At 40.3% G+C, this 23,385-nt stretch overlaps 2 protein-coding genes across 2 annotated transcripts in view; one reads left to right on the top strand and one right to left on the bottom strand.

The window, feature by feature from the left end:
* The window catches only part of sh2d3a (SH2 domain containing 3A), an 18,815-nt gene extending 13,720 nt beyond the window's left edge, over positions 1-5,095 (top strand). Inside the window, exons 15-20 of the mRNA XM_030731350.1 lie at positions 393-554; positions 709-824; positions 1,158-1,329; positions 1,445-1,556; positions 3,556-3,741; positions 4,289-5,095. Coding sequence (XP_030587210.1) covers positions 393-554; positions 709-824; positions 1,158-1,329; positions 1,445-1,556; positions 3,556-3,741; positions 4,289-4,461 — 921 coding nt within the window. The 3' untranslated portion in view covers positions 4,462-5,095. The remainder of the gene's footprint in view (positions 1-392; positions 555-708; positions 825-1,157; positions 1,330-1,444; positions 1,557-3,555; positions 3,742-4,288) is intronic.
* The window catches only part of LOC115781607 (cdc42-interacting protein 4 homolog), a 20,805-nt gene continuing 2,490 nt past the window's right edge, over positions 5,071-23,385 (bottom strand). The window contains 14 exon segments of the mRNA XM_075074375.1: positions 5,071-7,184; positions 7,273-7,376; positions 8,260-8,327; positions 8,424-8,556; positions 9,012-9,121; positions 15,761-15,922; positions 16,431-16,577; positions 16,771-16,899; positions 17,136-17,197; positions 17,200-17,239; positions 17,545-17,607; positions 17,749-17,896; positions 18,731-18,784; positions 18,899-19,014. Coding sequence (XP_074930476.1) covers positions 7,039-7,184; positions 7,273-7,376; positions 8,260-8,327; positions 8,424-8,556; positions 9,012-9,121; positions 15,761-15,922; positions 16,431-16,577; positions 16,771-16,899; positions 17,136-17,197; positions 17,200-17,239; positions 17,545-17,607; positions 17,749-17,896; positions 18,731-18,784; positions 18,899-19,014 — 1,482 coding nt within the window. The 3' untranslated portion in view covers positions 5,071-7,038.

Here is a 23,385-nt window from a genome sequence, read left to right as displayed (position 1 = left end):
AGATAGTTGTGGTTTACATTCAACAGTTTAAAAACACTGGTCGTTTATTTTAATGTAATGTAATGTAGTGTAATTCATACACATGAGGACGTGTTCCATGTTCCTGAGGTCATGTCCACATGCCCTATGACTTTTGTTAAAGGTGACATGTTTTGGCAAAAATGTATGCATGTTGTTTCTAACCTGCTACTTTAATTGCTGACTTACTAGCTTTTTGCCACCAGGTGTCAGAGTAATATTATATTTGCCCATTTGTAAAGACTGAAAATGCTGTATTAAGTTCATATTCAGAATTTATTCACTGTCCTCAGTAAATCCTGGGGACACAAATAAATTCTGCACACCTAATCCATGCACAGTTGTGTACTAACATTCTTCTGCCTTCCTTACAGATGGAGTCGGGGTCATGCTTCCAGTTGGATCGGTTTGAGTCGCTGCTCTTACCTGAGAACAACCGACCTCTGGAGAACAGCGTCCTGCTGGTGCTGAAAGAGCTCTTTAACCGATCAGACTCCAAAACCATAGCTTTGCACATACTCAGTGTTGACTGCCAGGTATCCCTTTTATTTTGATAAGCAGCTTTGCAATTAAAGGTAGGAAAATTTGGATGGAGTTGTATGTTTAAATTCCATTTCAAGATGCTGAGAACTGTTAAAATGACGCTTCCATGAATTGGATCTGGAACCTGACTGGCCATTTATTGTGCAGGTAGCACGCATTGTCGGGGTGACTGATGAGCAGAAGAGGCTAATGGGAGTTGGATCAGGTCTGGAGCTTGTCACTCTGCCACATGGACACCAGTTAAGACAGGATTTGTTAGAGAGGTACATGCAGCCTGCACACTATTTTTTAAAAATCAATCCAGTATTACACTTGGTCGCTCATCCTTGGTGGCATTGAGATCGATGCAGATACAGTGCCCTTGGTTTATCTCGTGGATGCACACTGAAATTGTAAACGGATAATCTAGTTGTGTAGTGGTATACATAATTTTTTTTTTTTAATTATCTGGGTACCACAAAATTCCAGTCACCTCAGCTGTTTTATCATAGTGGCTGAAAGCCAGCATTCAGAAGTGAAAAATGTCCCTTACCAATTATGTATTCAATCTTCTGTCCACTCAGACACTTCTAATCCACTAAATGCTCATTTTTTAGGCATTATCTAATAGCACTGGGAGTCGCAGTGGATATCCTGGGCTGCACAGGGACTGTGAGCCAGAGAGCATCTGTTTTACACAAAGTAATCTTATTGGCTCAGGCCCTGAAAGAACACACCCACAACTTGTATTCCTTCTCAGCTGTGATGAAGGCCCTGGAGATGCCTCAGGTGGAGTATTTATGACAGTGTGATATATGACTGCCGGATATAAAATCATGCAGAGTGAAAAGGGGTTTGGTTTCTCTCAAATATATTGAATATTTGTATACATGCAAATATGCAGATAGTGCGACTGGAGATGACATGGCGAGCACTGAGGAGGAACCACACAGAGAGTGCAGTTTTATTTGAGAAGAATCTCAAACCCTTCATGAAGTCGCTGAATGAGGGAGATGGTGAGTGGTTGTGTTTGCAGCATATGCGGAAGATACTTTTGTTCAGAGCACTTAGAAATGTTTCTTGTGGCTGCACCAGTTGCTGCTATTGATCTTACAAAGATATGGTCTAAATACAGTACTGTGCAAAAGTCTTCACCACCCCCTCATTTCTTTATATTTTGCTAGTAAAGTGGGAAATAGGTACAATTAAACATGTACAAACATAAATGGAAATACAGCCTAAAAGCCAAAAGCAGCGTTTGTACAGAGTTTGAGCTTGAAAGTCAATATTTGGTGTGACCACCTTTATTCTTCAGCACAGCCTGAACTCTCTTCGGCAGTTTTCTTGTCATTTCTTTAAGTGGTCTTTAGGAATAGTTCTCCAGGCTTCCTGAACAACATTCAAAGCTCTTCTTTGGATGTTGACTTGTTGTTTTTTTTTGTTTTTCCTTTTATCTGTGAAGATATTCCTGCAGTATGCTTTATAATATCTGTTGCCACTTATTTTCAGTTCAGTTCTTGTGTAGTTTGGCATACCTCAGACTTTTCTCCCTTAAGAATGGCTTCTTGACAGCCATGCTTCCACTGAGACCATTTCTGATGAGCCTTCAGTGAACAGTATATGGATGAACTGAAGGATCAGATGCATCTCTGTGTCAGGTCTTTGCTGGATCTTTTTTTCTATTTCTTAAGGACAAGACTTTCAGATACTGTTCATCTGCCATAGAAGCAAAATACACTGCTCAAAACCACCAGCAGGACCCACTTCACCACTGACAGGTGAAGTGGATAATGCTGAATATCACCTGTTAGTGGGTGGGATATATTAAGGAGCAAGTGAACATTTTGCCCTCAAAGTTGATGTGCTAGAAGCAGTTTGGAGTGGTCAGTATCTATTAAAAGTCCAAGGAAGTGAACCAGCAACAGGGTCATGGGCGACCAAGGCTCATTGATGCACGTGGGGAATGAATGCTGGCCCATGTGGTCCAATCCAACAGATGAGCTACTGTAGCTCAGACTGCCAAAGAAGTTCATTCTGGTTCTGATAGAAAGGTGTCAGAATACACAGTGCATCACAGTTTGTTGTGTATGGGGCTGCATAACTGCAGACCAATCAGGGTGGCCATGCTGACCCGTGTCACCCACCAAAAGCACCAACAATGGGCACATGAGCATCAGGACTGAACCACAGAGCAATTGAAGAAGGTGGTGTGGTCTGATGAATCACGTTTTCTATTACATCACATGGATGGCCGGGTACGTCTGTGCCACTTCTGGCACCAGGATGCACTATGGGAAGAGGGCAGGCCAGCGGAAGCAGTGTGATGCTTTGGGCAATGTTCTGCTAGGAAATCTTTCAGCAGGATAATGTACCCTGCCACAAAACAAATGTGGTTTGAGGAGCAGAACGATGAGCTTGAGGTGCTGACCAAGATCTCAATCCAGTGGAGCATCTGTGGGATGTGCTGGACAAACAAGTCCGATCACTGGAGGCCCCACCTCACAACTTACAGAATTTAAAGGATCCATTGCTAACATCTCTTGAATTGATCAGGTTTCTTAATGACAAGACTTTATTTCGTTATTATTCATAAGCATGTATAGGTCACAAGGAAAAAATGGAATAACTTCATACTCTCGGATAGTGAAGGATCAGGTTTAATAAGCTGTCTAAAAGCTCTGCAGCATCATTCATCCTCTTCTCTGTTCATATGTTATGTGCAGTTAGCCAGCATGGAAGTGTTGGAACTATGCAACATCAATGCTCAAAGCACAGCTGAACAGACTTTTTAAATTTTCAGTTATTTCCAATGACATATCGACAAATGGTGAATATCGGCTGATACATTGGTCAGGCTTTAATTATGTAAAACTTCTGCAAATGTTAAACTGTAATATAAATATACATTTACTGCAGTATTCCCTTGATGTGTTAAAATAAATGTTTGATAGACAGCACCCAATAATTAAATAGTGAATGTATTTTTTTGAGTATGATGGGTATGTTTGTTTGTAGGCTCCATAGTCCAGGGTCCCTTAGTTTTGCCACACCTGGTTCCACTGCTGATGCTGATGGAGGGTGAGGACCCGGTAGAGAACAGCGATCGAGGCTGTCAGCTCCTCTATGACGTCCTCCAGTCCGCTCGCAATGCTGCATTGCACGCCCAAGATTATCAGGAGCACGCACACGCTTTGCTCTCAGGTATGCACATTCATCCACATAATACCACCTTAAAATATCATTAGTATTGTAAAACTGAAAAAAAAAAAAAAAATGAATGCAGCTGTCAGGTTCAGTGTGTTCTAAAGCAAATCAGTCTATCACCGAGTGAGGGGGAAATGATATTCAGTGAGAAGACTAAAAAAAATAATACAGCTTGCATTAGAAGGCCTTGAGGCAGCTGTTAGTGACTGAAATAAGTTGAGAAAATGTTGAACCCAAAACTGGCAACGTGATGACAGTGATATGGTGAGCAGAATATTCATGTTGCATCAGTTTCCTTCAGTTTCATTAGGCAAGTTGAGAGAGTGAAATATGGAAATTGGTGAATGAAGTAGATTGCTCCCACAGGCTACTGATAATTGGTTCTTCTGAGTCATTTTTTTGCATGGGGCTCATTGTAAGGTAAAATAAACTCTGGCTGTGACAGGAAGTAGAAAGCATTATACTTAAAAACTGTGTGAATCGTGAAATTGTGTATCTTTGTGGAATCTGATCTGACCAAATGTCCGACACGTTGTTTCAACAGGAGGCTGGGAGCCGATCCCTGAACTGCTCGAGGCGTTTCGCACAGAGTTTGCCCTGCGGCTGTTCTGGGGTCAGCTGGGGGCAGGGGCAGACAGGAAGGAGCGATACGAGAAGTTTGACAAGATTCTTTGTGTCCTCTCGAATAAACTGGAACCTGTGGAGATCACCCCATAACCCGAACCTTTAACCTGAGCCTCAGGCCCCAGTTTCCCTCAGCTGAGTGAAATCGGCACTTTCTTCACTCGAGGAAAATAAAAAGCAAGAAAGTTTTTAGCCGAGCTTCTGTGTGTCGTGGCGTTAAAGAAAGAGAGCTCAGCTATGAGATCAAACAGAAAGAGGAAAGTGGGGTTTTTTTTGTTTTTTTTTTCCTGTACTTGCTGAGATGTGACTGTGTTGAGCTTGTCAAACAACAGCTTAACTTTAGTTTTTTTTAAACTGGAATGTGTTGGCAGACCTTTACTGTGAAAAGGGCTGCATTAGATTTCATTTTTTCTTCTGAAATCTGAAATTGCTTTTCCAAAAACTGGAATGTGTTTACAAAATGTGCATTTTTAAAAAATCCAAACCACTTGTCTGACACTTGATGTTCCAGGAGGCCATTATTAAAATGAATTTCCAGCTTTATTCTTTATCGTTGTTGTAAGGGGCCACACTGGTTACTGTATTTTTTATGTCAGTGTTTTGAATGCACAAATAAATATTATTTTGCTTTGTCATTTTGTTTCTCAGAAGTAACACTGTAATGAAACAAGACAAATGTTTTTCTTCTTTTTTTTTTTTTTTTTTTTTAATAGTACATGTAAATACAGGCATTTTCTTTTAAAAAATAAACCAGAAGAATTACACACTCTTTTAAATGTTGAGAAAACATTTACTTGTGCAGGACAGAGTGGGAGAGAGAGACAGCGAGGAAAGCTTGTGTGGCTCAATGGGAGACATCTTTAAATTCAGATTTGAATTTTAGAAGCACTTGATCACTGTTAGGACAGATTCCAGTGAGGAGATAAATCACTAAACTCTCATTTCCTTCTTTTGCAACACGCCCCTGATGCCAGTGATTCGTCAGGATTTTGGCTGAGCAGACCATCAGCATTTCAAGTAAAAATAACGAGTTTTTAAAAGGCCGGTGTTTTAGAGAACTTGGCCAGGCAAACATTCAGGAAACAAGCAGATAAACCGTTTGAGAGCGGAATATGAGAAACAGAAAGCAAACACTTGACCACGAGAGCTGAAACCCTTCCAACGTGAGTCCAGCCACCGCAGTGCAAATTTGGAAATCAAAAGGCTGCTTGTAGTCCACGTTTGAATTACCCGATACGATAAAGCCAAAAATCTTTGAAGCTGCAACCTCAAACACAAGCAATTCACAGGGACTGAAAAATATTAAACATTATTTTTCACATTGCATTAAACTTTGATCTTTATTGCCAGTGCTTTGCCTTTGCTTCTGACAAGCCTTAAATTCACCAGACACCACAAAGCAAGTTTCCTTTCAAGCCTCCTCTGTCACAGAAAAACTACAACACCTTGTATGAAAACAAAGGATAAGCTCATATTGTTTAATGTCTGTCTTCACAGTACTTGAGGTGCTGCATAAGCCCCCCCCCCCCCTTCAGACACTTTCCATTGATCTGGCAGCAGTCTCAGTGTGACAGCTTCATGGTAACTTCTGTAAACATTACCATGTTGGACTTAAGGCAACACAAGTCTGAACGCATGCCACTGAGTTTAGATTAGACCATGCATGGCTCTTTGTGAGTTGCCCCAGACAGCAGCAACATTGTGCTTTTGTTATCTCACCAAGTCAGCTATTAATTTGCAGTAAGATTAAGACAGCCCTCTGCATTTTCCCCATTCCCAATCTAGAAGAGAGATCTCTCTCTTAGAGGCTGCGTGTGATGGGCAGGCTACAGGTCTCTCAGCAGCACCTTGCAGACACATTCAGACAGAGAGAGACTGTGTCCTGCGTGACAATTGCAGAGAGAAGAAATGTGGTTACACTTTCAGTGCTTGTCGTGTAGACTGTGACGCTCTCATTGTCTTGGGCATGCCTGAATCAAGTCATGAGAAGCATATGAAAGTGTTTGAATAACAGGTTAGTGAAGCCACCAAGAAAAATGATTTTAACCTTCATATGGGGGCCCTGAGTACTGCTTTGGACAGACATAAACACATGTAAACCTATCCTTTCCTGTCACTGTACATTGTGTACTCCCTACTGAGTAGTGGTTTTCATCCAGTTAAAAGTCATAAACCAAAAAAAATCACATTCCTAATTTAAAAGAAAAACTCACATTATCCTTTCACATAAAGGAATCGGGTAAATAGTCGGTGTTACAACAAGAAAAGGTTCAGCAGGTTATTCAAATTGGGAGCGGGAAAGTCAAGTGGGTGGATATAGGCATGGCAATAAACAAATCAAGCTGAATGAGTTACAGGAGTTTGTCACTTCACAGTGTGACAAAAAGTTTAGGCATACATTCAAAAGGTTTTTCTTTCTATTAAAAGAGCTGAAAACTATAAAAGTCAGAGTTCCACCTGCGTTTAGAGGCAGCGTCTGCCACAGTGAGCAGAGATGGAGTGTATGATATTGCAATCAGCCTCGATAACAAGCTTTATAATCACTCACTTTCATCTCTCCATACACGTCACTGGCTGAGATAAAAGATGTAGAGAGCAGCTCCAATTATCTTGGATGACTTTGTATTCACCTTTGGCTGTTAACTTCCAGCACAAGCTCTGTGATGGAAGTTAGGATGCGAGTTTGACATAGGATGAAGGTATATAGCCCTCGTCTCCATTGGCTCTAAGGACTCTCATCCATCCGTCGCCTTTATCCTCTTCCATTATGCTCAATAGCTCTCCCTCTGTAATGGAAATGGTGCCCTCGCTGTTGCCTGCACATAAACACACAAGTAAGAGATATATAAAAGGCTAAATGGAGACCTATTTGTGAACAAGTTGAATGTGAGTCATAAAATTCACCTTCAAAGCTGTACAGAGCCGTGCACTGGCCAATAGGAGTTTCTATATCATCAAATTCTTCAAACTCTGTGTAGATGTTGTGAGATGATTCATCTGTCACACCGCTGGAGATAGTCCATGAGAGGGAAAAAAAAATTAAAATGAAGACATGTTATTTACTCAGTGTGCCATATTTAAGAAACAGTAAGATAACTGCTATCAGTGTCTTTCTAAATAGCAGATATCAAGTTGCAGCTACTTGACTTTGTTCAAAAATAGCCAAACTCTTTCTAAAGCTGGAGACTTCCCTGACTGAGCACAAGGCCCTAATTCAGGCAACTCTCTACACTTCTATGACCCACAGGGTGATGGCCATGTGACCTCTGGAGACAGTAAAGTAAGCTACTATTATATCAGGCTGTTCTAATTTTAGTGTAAATCATAACAAACAATGGCCTAGAAGGCGAGGTGTCATGGTTTATTTAAGGGGGGGAAAAGGCCCATAAACTTCACACTGCCGCAGCCAAGTTCAAAATTCAAAAATCTTCTGTGGCTCAGCCAAACTTTAAGTCGCAATTCTGATCATCAAGCAGGAAATTAAGAATGTCCATTGTGTTTTCATAAATTCTGTTTTTGAGCTCCTGATGATTTAAGATCGACTTTGAATTCAAGCAGAAAAAGTAAATAAATAATGTCTATGGGAACGCTCATATGGATCACATGGATCAAAATGATAGTTTTAATGCTAAAATATAATTATTGCTGTTATCCATGAATTTTCAAATGTACTGTTTTTATTTAAAAAAAAAAAAGCTGGAAAAAATAGTGAAGCACATTATTTTTTATAAAGATGCTAATTGACAGTTATTTACTTGCATTCCTTAACAGAAAAATTTGTTTTATTGGATGAATTTTATGCTTGATTAATTTCTGACTTCTCAGAGAAGTCCAGTGTCTCCTCATAAATTTCCTAAAATGATCGATATTTGTTTTAATTGCAGGTCTCACCCATAATCAGTGTTGTTGTTGACAGTGCTGGGAGATTCCTCTCCTCCCAGTGCTTCTGACAGCCACGTCTGTCATGAACCAGCAGAAGATATGAAAAGTTTTTGAAAAAAAAACACCCAAAAACTGTACAGATTTGACCTGCGTGTGCATGTGTGTGCGATAACCTCATATTTGGCGAGTTCTCCCCTCAGCCGGCCCATGTTCTGGGCGGTTTCCGTGATCTGAGGTTCCAGACTGGAGGGGTCTCCCATCTGTGGATTCTGCTCATACACTCCCTTCATCTTTTCCAGTGCTTCACTGAGAAAAGTGATGAAGAGAGAAGTGTTAATATCTGGGGAATGTGAGTGCTGATTAAGGAAGTTTCTCTTTTTGTGGAGCCTTTCTGAACTGTTGTTTTAAGTCAGTGCAAAGGCGATGAACGGGTCTGGGGTCAGAGCTTGAGCACAAGGCACTGTTATGTTCAAACAGGAAATAACCTTTTTTTTTAAAAAAAAAAAAAAACGTTAGAAAAAAGTTGGAAGCACACTATTATCTAAACTATGAAATTATGACTTTGCATTTCTATCTCCCCTGTACATTCACTGCTGTTCTGGCTTAAACAAGATGCATGTGTGGGAGCTATAGCCTCCGGCAGCTGTGTTTCATTTCAAAGATAGTTCATGCACAAAGGAGCTCACACTTGGCTCGCCCGCCTGTCAGAGTCAGAAGCATTCTTTCAGAGATGTCTGTCATATTGCTGGTGATGCTTTCACCTTTGGTCCTGTGCCTTCTGTAGATCTTTGGTGATATCATCAATCTTCCCCTGCAGCTTCTTCTTCCTCTGCTCCGGAGGAAGGTGAGAGAAATCTTCTGCAGGAGGTGCCTACACACAGACACACACACAAATAGTTAAATTTCTTGAACATCAAGTATACAGCAAACATATGAATTCTGTCTTCATCTTTTCTACCTCTAAAAAGACATCTTCACACACACTCAGGTTAATACAGAAAATACAGTTTGTTAGTTAAGGGAAGCTAACAGTGGCTAACAGAGAGAGATATAATTATGGAAGAAACCTGCAAAATTTCAGCTCTACAATTGTTTATATTGTGTTTATGGTTTATACAGGTCGATTCTCTCTCAGTACACATTTAAGCAGATGTGAAGTGTAAATGTAGTACATATACTAAATTTTAAAGATTATACTACAAACAACTAAAATACAGCATCCACACATGCAAAAAAAAAAAAGACTACAAAATATTGTTTTATATTATACATTTTTAGGAAGATGACTATTGGGAAATAAATATGATAAATATGATACTTTATTGGGATTTGCATTGTTTTATTTTTTATTTAAAGGTTAGCTTTTTTTCGTCCTCAGCTTACGAACCAAAACTAGCAAGTGTTTTACATCGAGAGCAAGGACTTCTGTGAAGGTAGCAGGTGTTGGTATGCCACACGTAAAGGTACAGAACAGTTTCTACTGTGAGAACAACAACAACAACAACACAATTATTATGGACACAACTGTAAGAAAAATGTAAACAAAATATGTTTTAAATTTTAGATTCCTCAAAGGTAGCCAATGTTTGCCTCAGTGATGGCTTAATATACTTTTCACCATACCTTAACTAAGGATAATGAGCTTTACTGAGAATGAATCACTACTGAAGCAGACCGGTTAGAAGAGGTAAGAACTTCTTGTGCCTAGAAACACAAGGAATCAACATTAAACAAGTGGCGATCTGGACTTTGGACGCTTTATCTAAATGCCTGGTAGTTCAAACTAACTGATGAAATGACCGACAGCCACAAGACCTAAAATCAGTCAAGACAGTTTGGGAAACAGATGGCAGCCACTATTACTGAAGTATGACAAAATGTCATATTTTGTCACATAGTGAGTTTTTTGAAGATTTTTCTGGACTGGACAGTCAAGCTGTCATATCTGTAAATATTACATAAAATAAATATAATTAAATTTAGCTGAATTAATTTGAATGGATCAGCTTAAATGTTACACAGTAATACCTCCTTTCAGAATACCTCCTGAAAAGTAAAAAAAAAAAAAAAGCACAGTTTCCCACGAGATAACAGCCTTTGATCTGGGGAATCAAAGAGTAGCTGCACCCACACTGAGAACCCTGCTTGCACTGCCAACTAGTGGTGACTACAGCCTTTTTCAACAGACCACACCCCACTGTGATTACAGTCAGTGGTGCTGATATGCAAGATACCAATACTAATGCCTGAGTACAAAAACTTAACGTGCACAGAAAAGGTAAAGTGAGAGTATATGGAGAAAATTGCTGCTGTTTGTAGGAGAATCACCTACAAAACGCCAAATCTCATTTACTGTGAAGCCTCTAAAAATACACTGGCAAGTGCAGAAGAGGATTGGTATGCACAGGTTACATAGAGCTTTCTGTTTAATGTAGAATGATGTGCTATTCAAATTTGAATCTGTCAACTCTCGGTGGAAAAAATGACACTGGGTTATTAAAATCAAATATTTAAAAACAGACACATGAATAAATTTACAATATTGGCAATAAAACAGCCATTCCAGCATCACAGGCTGGAATATTATAATAAAACTGAGATATATTTTATTGAACTGATGTGCGGGGAACCCAAGCCGAACTCATACAGCTCAGCCCTGACCTTTACAGAGCTGTTTGCTCTGGCAATTATTTATTTCATCACTTCCTTACTCACTTACTTACTGACTTCATTTAAAAAAAGCACACACTTACATAATTATGTCATTAGAATATCTTTATATTAATGTGAATTAAATGGCATGTGGGTTTTGGGAGCACAGAGAATCCGTGTTTGCTTCCTTTCCCACAGTCAGTGATAAATGTTTTGAAAGCTGCACTCAGGAGACGGCGACCAAAGGATTCAAAACAGAAGTTTCTATTGCGCTAACAGCACCTTCCTTCGCTTCTGCGAACAGGCTACATTACAAAGCTGTGCAGTCAGGCTCAAGTATTTGGACAATGACAAGTTTTGTAATTTTGCCTCTGTGCACCACCACAGTGGGTTTTAAATCAATCATATGAGATGTGATTGAAGTGCAGACTTTCAGGTTTATTGCATTAACTGTTTATGAATTAGATATTTTTATATCCCATTTTTTTGCAGTCATGACTGCATCAAGATTGGAGCCCATGGACATCAGAGGTTGTGTTTCCTCCCTTGAGATGCTCTGCCGGGCATTTACTGCAGCCGCCTTGAGTTGCTGCTTGTTTGTGGATCTTTCTACCGTCACTTTTGTCTTTAATAACTGAAAATCATGTTCTGTTGTTTTGGGATCACGTGACTAACTTGGTCATTGAAGAACATTCCACGTCTTTGTGTTGAGAAACCTTTGGGTTGCTTTTCCAGTATGTTTTGCACCGTGTCTGAACCTGAGCAGAGAGTACAGCCCTGTACTGTACACTTCAGAATCCATCCTGCTACTTCTGTCAGCAGTCACATCATCAGGAAATACTGACCCAGCTCCACAGGCAGCCATACATGCTCATGCCATAACACTGCCTCCACAGCAGATGGTGGTATGCTTTGGATTACTTCTCCTTACTTTTCTTTTCCCATCATTCTGATACAAGTTCATCTTGATTTGAACTGTTCATAGAATTCTTTCCAGAACAGTGCAGGCTCTTTCAGATGTTCTCTGGCAGTCTAATGTGGCATTTCCTGTTCTTGAGTGTAACCAGTGGTTTGCATCTTTTTGTAAACTCTCTATATTTGCATTAATGAAAGCGTTTCTTGATGTTAGACTTTGACAAGGATATGCCTGCCGCCTCCAGAGTGCTCTTGACTTGGCTAGCCATTGTGAAGCTGTGTATCTTAATCATGGAAACAATTGTCTCTGGAGCTTGAAAAAGGCGACTGGACTTCTTTTTGTTTCTTGAAGACGTTTCACCTCTCATCCGAAAGGCTTCTTCAGTTCTCAACCAAATGGTGGAGAGACCCAGGTATTTAAACCCCTGTGGGCGTAGTCCCCTGGAGGTGGTTATGACCCTCTATTGATCATGTGCGTGAACACATGTGCCCAGGTGTGAAGGGGGCGTGGGTCCTATTTAATCAGTGGTTTCAGTTGAAACCAATTTAGGACTCCGCTCCAGTGTTTCCTGTGGCCTATTGAGGTCACTGGAACAAAGGTGTGAATGGGGGTTGAGACGTCTGGGAAGGGAGCTCAGGACAGCACTGTAAGCGGGGGAAAGTTGGTGACGTAATCCACCTCCTCTGTTCAATGATGGTTGTTCACAGTGGACATAGATGGCTTCTTTCACTCCTCTTTCAAACCATCTGTTTTCCCTGTCCAAAATGTGAACATTGGCATCCTCAAAAGAGTGCCCTTTTTCCTTCAGATGCAGATGTACTGCTGAATCTTGTCCTGTCGAGGTGGCTCTTCTATGTTGTGCCATTCGTTTGTGAAGAGGCTGTTTGGTTTCACCAATGTAGAGGTCCGAGCACTCTTCACTGCACTGAACAGCATACACTACATCGCTGATCTTGTGTTTGGCGGGTTTGTCCTTGGGATGAACCAGTTTTTGTCTTAGGGTGTGACTTGGTTTGAAGTATACTGAGATGTCATGCTTGGAGAAAATTCTTCTGAGTTTCTCTGACAAGCCTGACACATATGGGATGACAATGTTGTTCCTCTTGTCCTTCCTATTCTCTGTAGTTTGTGTTTGGCCTTCATTCCTGTGCATCTTAGCTGATTTGATGAAGGCCCAGTTGGGGTAACCGCATGTTTTGAGGGCTTTCTTAATGTGTGTGTGTTCCTTATGCTTCCCTTCTGCCTTAGAGGGAACACTTTCCGCACGGTGTTGTAGGGTCCTGATCACCCCAAGTTTGTGTTCCAGAGGGTGGTGGGAGTCAAAGAGGAGATACTGGAAACAATTCTTCGATCATCCCCTTCAGTGGTCTTTCAAGTCTTTTGCTGAGTTGGCCAGTGCATTCTTTCTGATTGTTGATCTCCCTGGGCCTTATTTTGAGAGTTCCAGCGAATAACTATCAAACACAAGTTTAACACTTGGAATCAACTCGACAAATGTTTTAAACATGAGATAAAGAGGAAACACCTCACCAGGCTATGCTTTTCAGTTCAATTACTTTTTAGCCTGAAAATGGGGTACTGTGTATAAACACTGCTGTAATTCCTAAACAGTTAATAAAATACTTTTGTTAAACCCCTTTAATCCCAACTTGATTGTTTGATTTAAAATCCCCTGTGGTGGTGTTTGGAGACAAAATTGCAAAAACTGTGTTGCTGTCCAAAATATTTATGGAACTAACTGTACTTCACACAAACATGATGACTGAAGAAAAGAGAAGTAGTTCTAGTTCATGTATTTTTTATACATTTCTATATCTCTATCTACCTCGCCCATTCCAGGCTGCGTATTTACAATAATATATTACAACATACTCCTGTAAATAGTGTCTTTTGGGGGCAGAAGGTGCTGAAGGCTGACTGAGCTGTAGCTAAGAGCAAGAAAGTGGGGCCAGTTAAGAAGAGAAACTGTCAAACAGAAGCAGATATGCCCCACAGCTGTGGTGAGCTAGTTGGGCAGTTTGTGGTCAAGAGAACGATGGAAGGACTGAAAATATGCAACGGTGAATTAGTGTCATAGTTTCACAAATATATAACCTTCTTTATTAATCAAAACAGTGAAATCAAACCATCTAGCAGGTGAATGTGTCCTCTCAGCAGTTCTGTCTCTTTTATTATAGTGGTCTATAGGGGACTATGCTTTTTGGGCCACAGGGAAATTATTTAAATTGAATGGCCACTGGGATAACTTGGCAGCACAGCTGAATAAAAGATCTGCACTAATACAGCCATGCTTTCTACCCACGCAAGTCAGTGCAGCATTACCTAGTGTGGAGTTACTCCTTATACATATCACTTCCCCTTGAAAAGAATCCAGCACCACATCAAGTCATCCAGGTCTCCCCTCTATGTAAGGATAATAAGCTTTTCAGCTTGTATTATCTAAACAGAAAGAAACTGAGACTTAGTATAAGAAAGGTGTAAACGCTGACACAATATCAACAACACCTCGTGTAGACGAAACCGATTACAACTGCAAAACAAGGATGTAAACACAACAGCAGCAAGACGGGATGGAGCTCAGGCCTGAGTGTTGAAGGCCTGAAGATCGGAGCATCATTCACTAAGCAAGATTTGTATAATATCTTTAAAATGTGGAAATCCCTGGTTTGACAGTTTGAGTAAACTCTCAAAAACAAAACTAAAAAAAGGAAAAAAACAAGACAAGGTGGAGGGACACGAGAGCAAAGAAAGGAGGGATCAAATAAGACTGGTAATGAGAAGAGAGAAGAAAAAAAGAGTGAGTGAAACAGGTGCACAGATTTATTTATTTTTTAAAATAATGTGTGTAAAGAGGTACAGAGAGAAGGATGTTTGGGGTATGTCTGTGTAGCAGACTGGAATCAGAATTGGACCCTGAGGCAACGGGGTGGTGGGGTAAGACATGAGTGGAATGCGAGCTGAGTTTGGTGTGTGTGTGTGTGTGTGTGTGTGTGTGTGTGTGTGTGTGTGTGTGTGTGTGTGTGTGTGTGTGTGTGTGTGTGTGTGTGTGTGTGTGTGTATTTGTTTGAAAACACTGTTATGAGACTGTGAGAGCACCAGTTTGCACATCTTCAAAAGGTCGACAGGAGCCAGAGTCCTGCACTGGATTGGGTACCTGCAGGTTTCAGTTTTCAGAGTTTAACTTCAGTCTCAAGACTAACTGTCTAAAAGTGTTGAGAGATTGACTAACGCTGTATTGTGAGTGGGCTATGTATGGGATTTGTTGATGAAAAGAAAATAGAGAATAAAGCTATTCCCGGAGACTGCTGGGTAATAGACCTTTTTCACGACTTGGCTCGTCACAGTAGGGAAACCGCATTTGTTTTAATGATGGCTGCATTCCACTCATGGGAGGTCCCGCTTTTGTTCCATGCAGTGGCTTACTGGGACACCTAAAGGAAATGAGCCAACATTCTTTCCACCTGTGCTTTCTGTACTACAGTATAAAAAGCCATAAAGGGTCTGCAGAGGAAAAGGCCACAACTTCTGAGATTTGCAATTACCTATGCTACATAACAAAGCACACACTATCCATCAGAATAAGAGAAGTTCTGTTTGTAAAATTTATGTTACATCATTTGTAATTTGAAGCTCCATATTTAAATAAATTAATAATTAGCAAAAGGGGAGTTTTTAATTTAATTACTCTGCATCATCGCCCAATTGTTAAACGAGCACCAATCATGATTTCCCTTCTGTGCCTTCATTTCAAAATAAGAGCATGCACTATTTTAGGAAAGACTAATAAAATCAACCCAGTTAGCTACACATTAAGAGCCATGCCTTTTAAAATATCAGGATCAATTTAGCTCAGTAACAACATTATAGCCCACATTAGAAAGGATTTTCATGTGCAGAAGAAGAGAGGCCGGGAATATTTTTCCATCTGGCGTGCGAGTTTACCTTGCTCTTCTTGTTGAATGGCCAGCGCAGGTTGCGCACTTTTGGTTGGTTGAGGCTGGACTCTGAGGTTGCTGTTTTAATACCTTGGGAGTAGTCTTCAAACTCTACTTCTGCAGGTGGCTCAAAACCAGATTTGTGCTGTTCGATGAGCAGAATCGAGTCCTGCAGGGAAAAAACCAAAGAGACTCATTCACATCAAAGCAACAAACAGTAAGACCCTAAAAAGGTTTTGGCTCTAACCCACGGGTGCCCAACAGAGTCCCACTGACACTGGATTTTCAAGTGTGGTAATTATGAGCTTGTAATCTTTTTATTGTTGTTTTTTTTTAAACATACCCCCATATTTATTATATTCATAAAATTGTCACACGGATGCACAGTGGAAATTTTACAGCTCAAAAGCAATATAGCAACCAAAAACCGTCAGTTCCTTCACTGACCACTTGATGCTCTCTTCATAAATGGGCCAGTTGCTCACATGGTAAAATTCTTAAGTTTAGAGCAGAAATAAAGCAGGTTTATAGCTTTGAACACAACTGGTTTTGGCTGCTATAGTTTCCCCCTTTGTAACACCTTTAAAGAGGTGAATCCATTTCCATTTTTAAACTCGTGGTGTCTTGGATATGACACTAACCTGACAGACAAAATGTGACAAACATCTCACACTCGCCTGTTTATCATTAACTTTGGCCCCAGCAGCAGAAATTCCTTCTAGACACTTGGAGATGATGGGCAGCACCCTCTTCTCGATGTCCGAAAACTTGCAATAGCCGTCCGCAAGGCTCCGGATCCTCCTCTCATCCATGTCCTGCAATTTCTGTTCACCGCACACATTCAACAGCCTCCTTAGATTTCACAATAATACTTGCTGTGTTTCTATAAAGTTCATTCATATGAACTCACTGGATCGTTTATATTTAAGTATGCCATATTAGCAGGTATTGTATGTGAGCTTCATCCACTTGTACTACATTGTCAGTTTTGCGTTTTGGTAAATGCATTTGTCTCACATTGAAGAACTGCGGTATCTCAGAGTAATAGTGGGAATTCTGGTCCTTGTTGTATTTCTGGAGTTCTGCTGCATAGTCGTTTCTGCACTCCTCTGCTGTGCGAGTGCGAGCATGGGAATGCTGCTTGGCCTTTTGGAGTGAAGGACGGGTGGAACGACAGACAAGAACGAGAGATGGGAAGATAACAGGGAGAAATGAAGAGATAGAAAGCAAAATGAGAAGTGGAACGCAGGAAGAGATGCAGGGACGATACACAAGGAGGTGGGTGGGAGACAGGAAAGAAAAGTTTATGGAGTGAATATATCGCAAAAACCAAAAGAGTGTGTGTATGTGTGCTCAAGTAATGCTAGCATGTGTGTGTTTACTTTGTCAACATCGAATTTGGTGGCATAGAGGTCGTTCTCTGTTTTCTCTGCTTGTTGTGAGGCTTTTCTGCCTCCGCCCACTCCTTGGCATAGCGCTTCTTTGTCTGTAGGCATGAACACACAGACACACAAAAATAAACTTTATTATTTTTAAATAATTTCATGTAAAATGTGAGAGAAGTGAGTTCTAACTAAGGTACTGAGAGTGAACTCATGACCATATTTTACTGTCCCTTGGGTAATCTGTGAAGAATGAGCCATTAACATTGTGACAGTAAAAAAATCAATGTATATTAATCAGCTCGTTCTGGGAATCTCAATATCTTCCTCATGAGATACCCCAAGAGGTAACTTGTATTTTCAGTAACAATCATGTGATTTAAACTAAAACTGTAAACACGTGACTCACATTTTCAAGGTGTTTAAAGCTGCTCTCTAAATTCTGCTGGGCCTTCTTGACCTCAATGAGAAACTGGAGGAAGAAAGAGGATGCAAAAATGTCAGGCAGTTCAAGATGATGATGGCACAGTGTGAAACTCTATCTTTAGCCTGCCAAACTTTCCGGTTCATTTTTCCTTTCCTTCTCTCTCCCTCTCTAACCTCCTTCTCTCACCGTTTTGCGTTCATGCTTGAAATCCTGCAGCTTTTTTGTGAGATCGACACAGATGCCAGTCACCATGTTTTCAGCAATGAGCTCCCGTTGTCCGGCGTAATCGTTTAGCTCGTTCAGGATCTCCTGGAATGATGCATGATTGCTGAATCTGCAAAAAAAGAGGGCAAAAGTATAAAAATTTTGGCTGCGAAGATAAACATTTAATGTATTATTTACTAAACTCCTACCCTGTGAAAAGTTTGGATTTGGTGGGTGTAGATTAAACAAACTGTATAAAAAAATGGACAGAGCCCTCATGATGTCACATGAAATGAAGTCCTGTTGGGAAGCCATCTTGGTGTTTTCAAACCAGATGTGGCAAACAAGGGTGTATCTGACTAAGTGGAGGACCATAGTTTACAAAATGAACATGGTTGGTATAGTTCAGGTATTATTTTTCAAACTCTGAAGCTGTGCCCATCATACGCAGTACAGTCTGCTCGCTATGTTGCAAGCATTAAATGAGCTGCAAACATTAGCTATACCTGAAAAAAGGCTAACTATCTACCAAGCAGGATAGATTTTGTACCATCTTGGAAGCCAGCTGTTATATTTCTTTATAAGCCTTGGTTTCCCAGCCACAGTTACCATCTTTTTAATACATTTATTTACAGATACACCTTGCTACGCAAGCTAGCACTAGTTAGCTGACTCTGCCACAGGCTAAACCCTCTTGTCAATGTGTCTGAATTCAAATAAAAACAAGATACCAAGCTTGAGGCTTGCAAATGGTAGCCCACAGGTGTCATGTGCCCATATCAATCTCTCATATACAATCTTCAGTACCTTCTGTAAATACCTTCCACCATTTCTGACTTAACTGCTACAGTTAGAGGTTAAATCAGAAAAACCGCAAATAGTCAGGAAAACTTTATACATATGCAAGATGAGAGCTACAATGGCGAAATGTAACAATGCAAATTAAAACTTTTTTTCCCCTCACTTGCATTCTTGCTCTTCCCTGTTTCCTCGTTTGGTGTATTTCTTTGTGAGGTTCCTGTTGGAAAAGTGTAAAAACATCGGCGTGACTATCATACGTAAGGCAGGAAAACACATTCAGCATCCCATTTCACGTAAACACGAACAAACAGAAGGAAAACGCAGAGCGCACCTGAGCTGCTTGGCGTAATTCTGTTCTATCTCCGACCGCTCCTTCACAAACTTGATGTAGCGGTCCAGCAGGTCAAGGCCCGACTGCGTGTGCTTGTCGATGACATCGTTCTGATCCTAAAGAAGAGCAGCACAGAGCAACATGTTCACACACATACACTGAAATGTAACAGAAATTTTTTGGTTTCATCATTGTAGGACTTTAATGCACAATCTAAGTTTAACATGAACTGCAACAGAATGATGGTCAATACACGTTGCATAAAGTAACGTCAGGTGACAGTTTGTGTCCTTTTGTATACAACTCTCTGATCCTGTCACCATCCTACCTCTAACAGGTAGGGTGGTGGCCATACCATGGCAGTGGGTCAGCTTATCTTACAAGACTCACTCACTGTGTGTTTGCTCACCGTGCACAAATAAAAATGCCACTATAGCAAACTTTGAAACAGCATTTTGAGTGATTTTCTAACCAACAGCTACTCTGATGAAGCAAAACGTCCAACACTGGCATGCGCTACAGGGCTGCAACAAATTATTGTTTTTATCATTGACTGCCGAGTATTTTCTCAGCAAGTCGACTTGGTCTTGAAAATGTCAGGAAATACTTTTAAATGCCCATGAGGATTTTCCGAAGCCATAGCAGATGTTACGAAATGGTTTCTTTTGTCTGACACAAGGTCAAAAAACCCAAAATACACATTTTGCAGTCACAAAAGAAAAGTTCTCACAGTGCAGACATTGGAGAATATTTGGCCTTTTTGCTCGACTTACACATTTAGTTCATTAAATCAGATGCAGATTAATTGATCAACCCATGAAGTATCTCACATGGGGAATGTCCTGCATATAATTTAGAGTTGCGGTGAATTAAATATTCTCATTATTTGATTAGTCTGTTCATCTTTTCTCTTTCGTCTACTTATTATTTGGTCTTGAGAGCCTTCTGTCGAAATGTTGTAATGTAAGTAATGAAACTAATATAACGCAAGTTCCCACAGGCCCGGATAATTTCAGAAAACTTTTTTTCCCCTATAAAACAAATTAAGAACTAAATCTTCCCTTCGTTGACATAAAATATTGAGAAAAGCACAAAACAGTCACATTTGTGTCATTTTGCATTAAAAAAAATAATTAAAACATCATAAATTGATCCATTATTAAGACGAACGCTGATTAATTTCCTGTCGCTCAGCTAATCGTTTGAGCTTTAATTAAATTGCCGTTTGCAACTCATTTATCAGGCAGTCGATCTGCCACACGTAGAACAAAGGAGGCCTAAGAATAACTCCCACTGCGCACGTATACACGCAAGTATGAAGGTGTAGCAGAGAATAAAAGCATTCCTCCCTCTCTTTTTAGACACATCTGTGCAATCAAAACACACACACTCACACACAAACCTGTTGGACCAGTAAAGAAGCCCTGCTGGCTTGTATTTACACTGTTTAATGGCTTACAGTGAGGAGCCCTCCGAGGGAAGAAACAATCTGATTACATGGAAACATGAGAGTCTGAACACCACAACGACCCAGGGGTGGGGTCCCTTGTTTTGTCTCTTGTGAAACACAAAGAAAGACTCCACCTTTTTTGTTTGTGGTGTTGTGTGTTTAAGTGCATGTATTGAGGCTAGAGGGTCTTCTGACGCCAGAGGCACAGATACTGAGGGGAATCAGTGGTAAATGGCCTGAATTATGTTTCTGCATCAGGTCTTTGCGGGGCCTGCTTACGTAACAACAACTCCTCTCAGAACCCTACGCGGTAATCACAATCCTTGCGGGCTGCGTCAACTCCACGTGTACAGTAGATACATTTTTTGGTTATGCGGTAGGTTACTGAGTAAGGCTCAGTGGGGATTTCTGGTATGGAAAACAGGAGTATGATAAATTAACAGATTGTTTATACTGGGAAGGAAAGTGACTGGAAACCAGGTCGAAAAAAAATCTAATGCAGGTTTTGACAGGAGAGATTAAAGAGTTGTTGTTTCACAGATCAGTGCATTTCTCACGTTTGTTGCACCGCCTCACAACTTTAACTGGAATACATCTGCATGTTTGTGTAACAGGAAAAAAAAAACACTGACTGTAAGTCAGAATGTTCAAGAATGAGATAATAATTAACCCAGTGTGAACCTCCGCCCTGTGACTGACAGTCTCTGGGGCCTGTCTAAACCCTGGAACCAGTCAGACTGGTCCCACCCCTCACAGGACTGCAAGCAGCAACGTTTCCTCATGAAAGCTGATCTGTGGTCAGAATCGAGCTCATCTAAATCACAAAAACTAACCAGCAAGATTTACTGTAATAGCTATTTGTGAGTCAGTTTCTAAGTTAGAAATAGCTTTTGTCAGAGTGGTAAATTATTCAAAATGGGTGGCAGCATTCATGCCTAAAGACCCCTTCCAGGCAGGTATCAGTTTCACCACATATCACAATGAATTCTATTACTTTACAAATAAGTTTTTTATCATAATATTTCAGGAATGTGTATTTCATGTAAAACCGCACATCCAAATGAAACATTATCTATTTAAATATGTGCTAATTTGTATACATTTTCAGAAGCGAAATCTAAAACTGAACACATTTTTACTGACATTGGATAAATACTGATTTTTACACCTTGTTTTAAGGAGCAAAATGTTCAACAAATCAGGCTCTGAGTGATTGTCCGTAGAAACCTTCAGAATAAGGACAGATGGGAATAAAAATAAATAAACTGGAAGTTCTACTTAAGTGGAAATCTGTGGCTTAAAGAATGAGAAAAAAAACAAAACAACATAGTTTGAGGAAATCACCCTTTGAAGACATGTAATGTAAAATTCTCTGTGTTGTTACTGGAAACATTTTATCTAATATATACCACCTGTTCCCCAGATGATTACTTATATTATGAAATGATCTTTTGAGCTTATATACATTGCTGTGCAAATGTTTTGAGCCAACCCTTATTTTTTTTAATATATTTTGCTACCAAGATTTTCTTGTAATTTTCTAAGGTGGTCCTGAGCAATAGTTCTCCAGACTTTCTGAAGGTCTTTCAAAGTTTTTCTTTGGACATTGGTTGCTTTTTCACTCATTTTCAGACCAGTCCTTGTACCTGACCATTTTTGTGCTTGTTTAACCTCTTAACACTGACCTGTAAATCAATCAAGTGTAAAAAAGGCTCCTAACTCAAGAGATGAATCAGTGTTGTATCTACACATTAACAGGCAACGTAGCAAAGAACCAATTTAAAATTGCAACTTTGTTATGAGCAGCCTGTCACAATGCACATTATTTGTTCCCATTTCTTGATTTGAAACTGCCAAACTGCAGTGATGAATCAAAAATTCAACACTTTTCGTTCAAATCGTCATCAGTAAGGAGAGAGAGGTACAACAGTGAGTGTCTGCAGCCATCTGTAAAACACGGTGGAGGCTCTGTCATGATTTGAGGCTGCATTTCAGCCAGTGGTGTTGGGGATCTTGTCAAAATTATGAATGCAGAAAAGTACCATCAGATTTTGATCCAGCATGCAGTACCATCTGAAAAGCAACCGATTGGTAACAGCGTCATGTTTTCAGCCTGACAATGATCCCAAACACACTGCCAATGCAGTAAAAGCATACCTGCATAGAAAACACACAATTGAACACTATCAGTCATGGATTGGCCTCCCCAGACCCCGGACCTCAACATTACTGAAACAGTGCGTGATCATCCTGTCTGAGTAACAGAACAAAAGGCAGCCAGCATCCAAAGAAGGGCTTTGAATGTCCTTCAAGAAGCCTGGAGAACAATTCCTGAGGACTGCTGAAAGAAATTAAAAGAAAGAAAGCTGCCTCAGAGAGTTCAGACTGTGCTGAAGAATAAAGAGGGTCATACCAAATATTGACTTTCAAGCTCATTTGAAACTGTACAAACTCGTGTTTGCCTCATATACTGTACTTCCATATATAGTTGCACATGCATCACATAAATCCCTGCACCCACTTCCAATTTTCCCGGCAGAACATAAAGAAATGAGGGATGTCTCAAGACACTTGCAGAGTACTCTACGCAAAATAGGTTTTACATCAATAAACATGCAGTAATTTACTGAAATGTCAGACAGTTAAATTATCATAAAATAAACATTTCTTATACAACTGGCAATCGTTTACATGCCAACACAACCCCAGCACCGAGGTAAAGGGGAAAGTTGGTGCAACGGCGGAAGGAGTGATGCCGCTGATTTATATCTGTGTGAGGCCCCTGAATTACATATCAGCAGGATACAGGCAGATCAACAAAGAGAGCCCATTCCTCAGCCTCCACATTTGATTATGCATTCTGTGCCAACATCTATCATGCTTGTTATCAAAATGACCAAAATGAATGAGTCAGTTTCCAAACATTTCCACTAATTCTGCAGAAGGCTCGTTTCAGCCGCACCATGTGATCAGGTGGATAGCAAACTTCCAAATCAAGTAGCAAAAAACAAAACACACACATGCAAACAGACAAACT

The sequence above is a fragment of the Archocentrus centrarchus genome, chromosome 1 (genome assembly GCF_007364275.1).
Source record: "Archocentrus centrarchus isolate MPI-CPG fArcCen1 chromosome 1, fArcCen1, whole genome shotgun sequence".
Taxonomy (NCBI): domain Eukaryota; kingdom Metazoa; phylum Chordata; class Actinopteri; order Cichliformes; family Cichlidae; genus Archocentrus; species Archocentrus centrarchus.
This window is presented reverse-complemented; position numbering and strand designations above follow the sequence as displayed.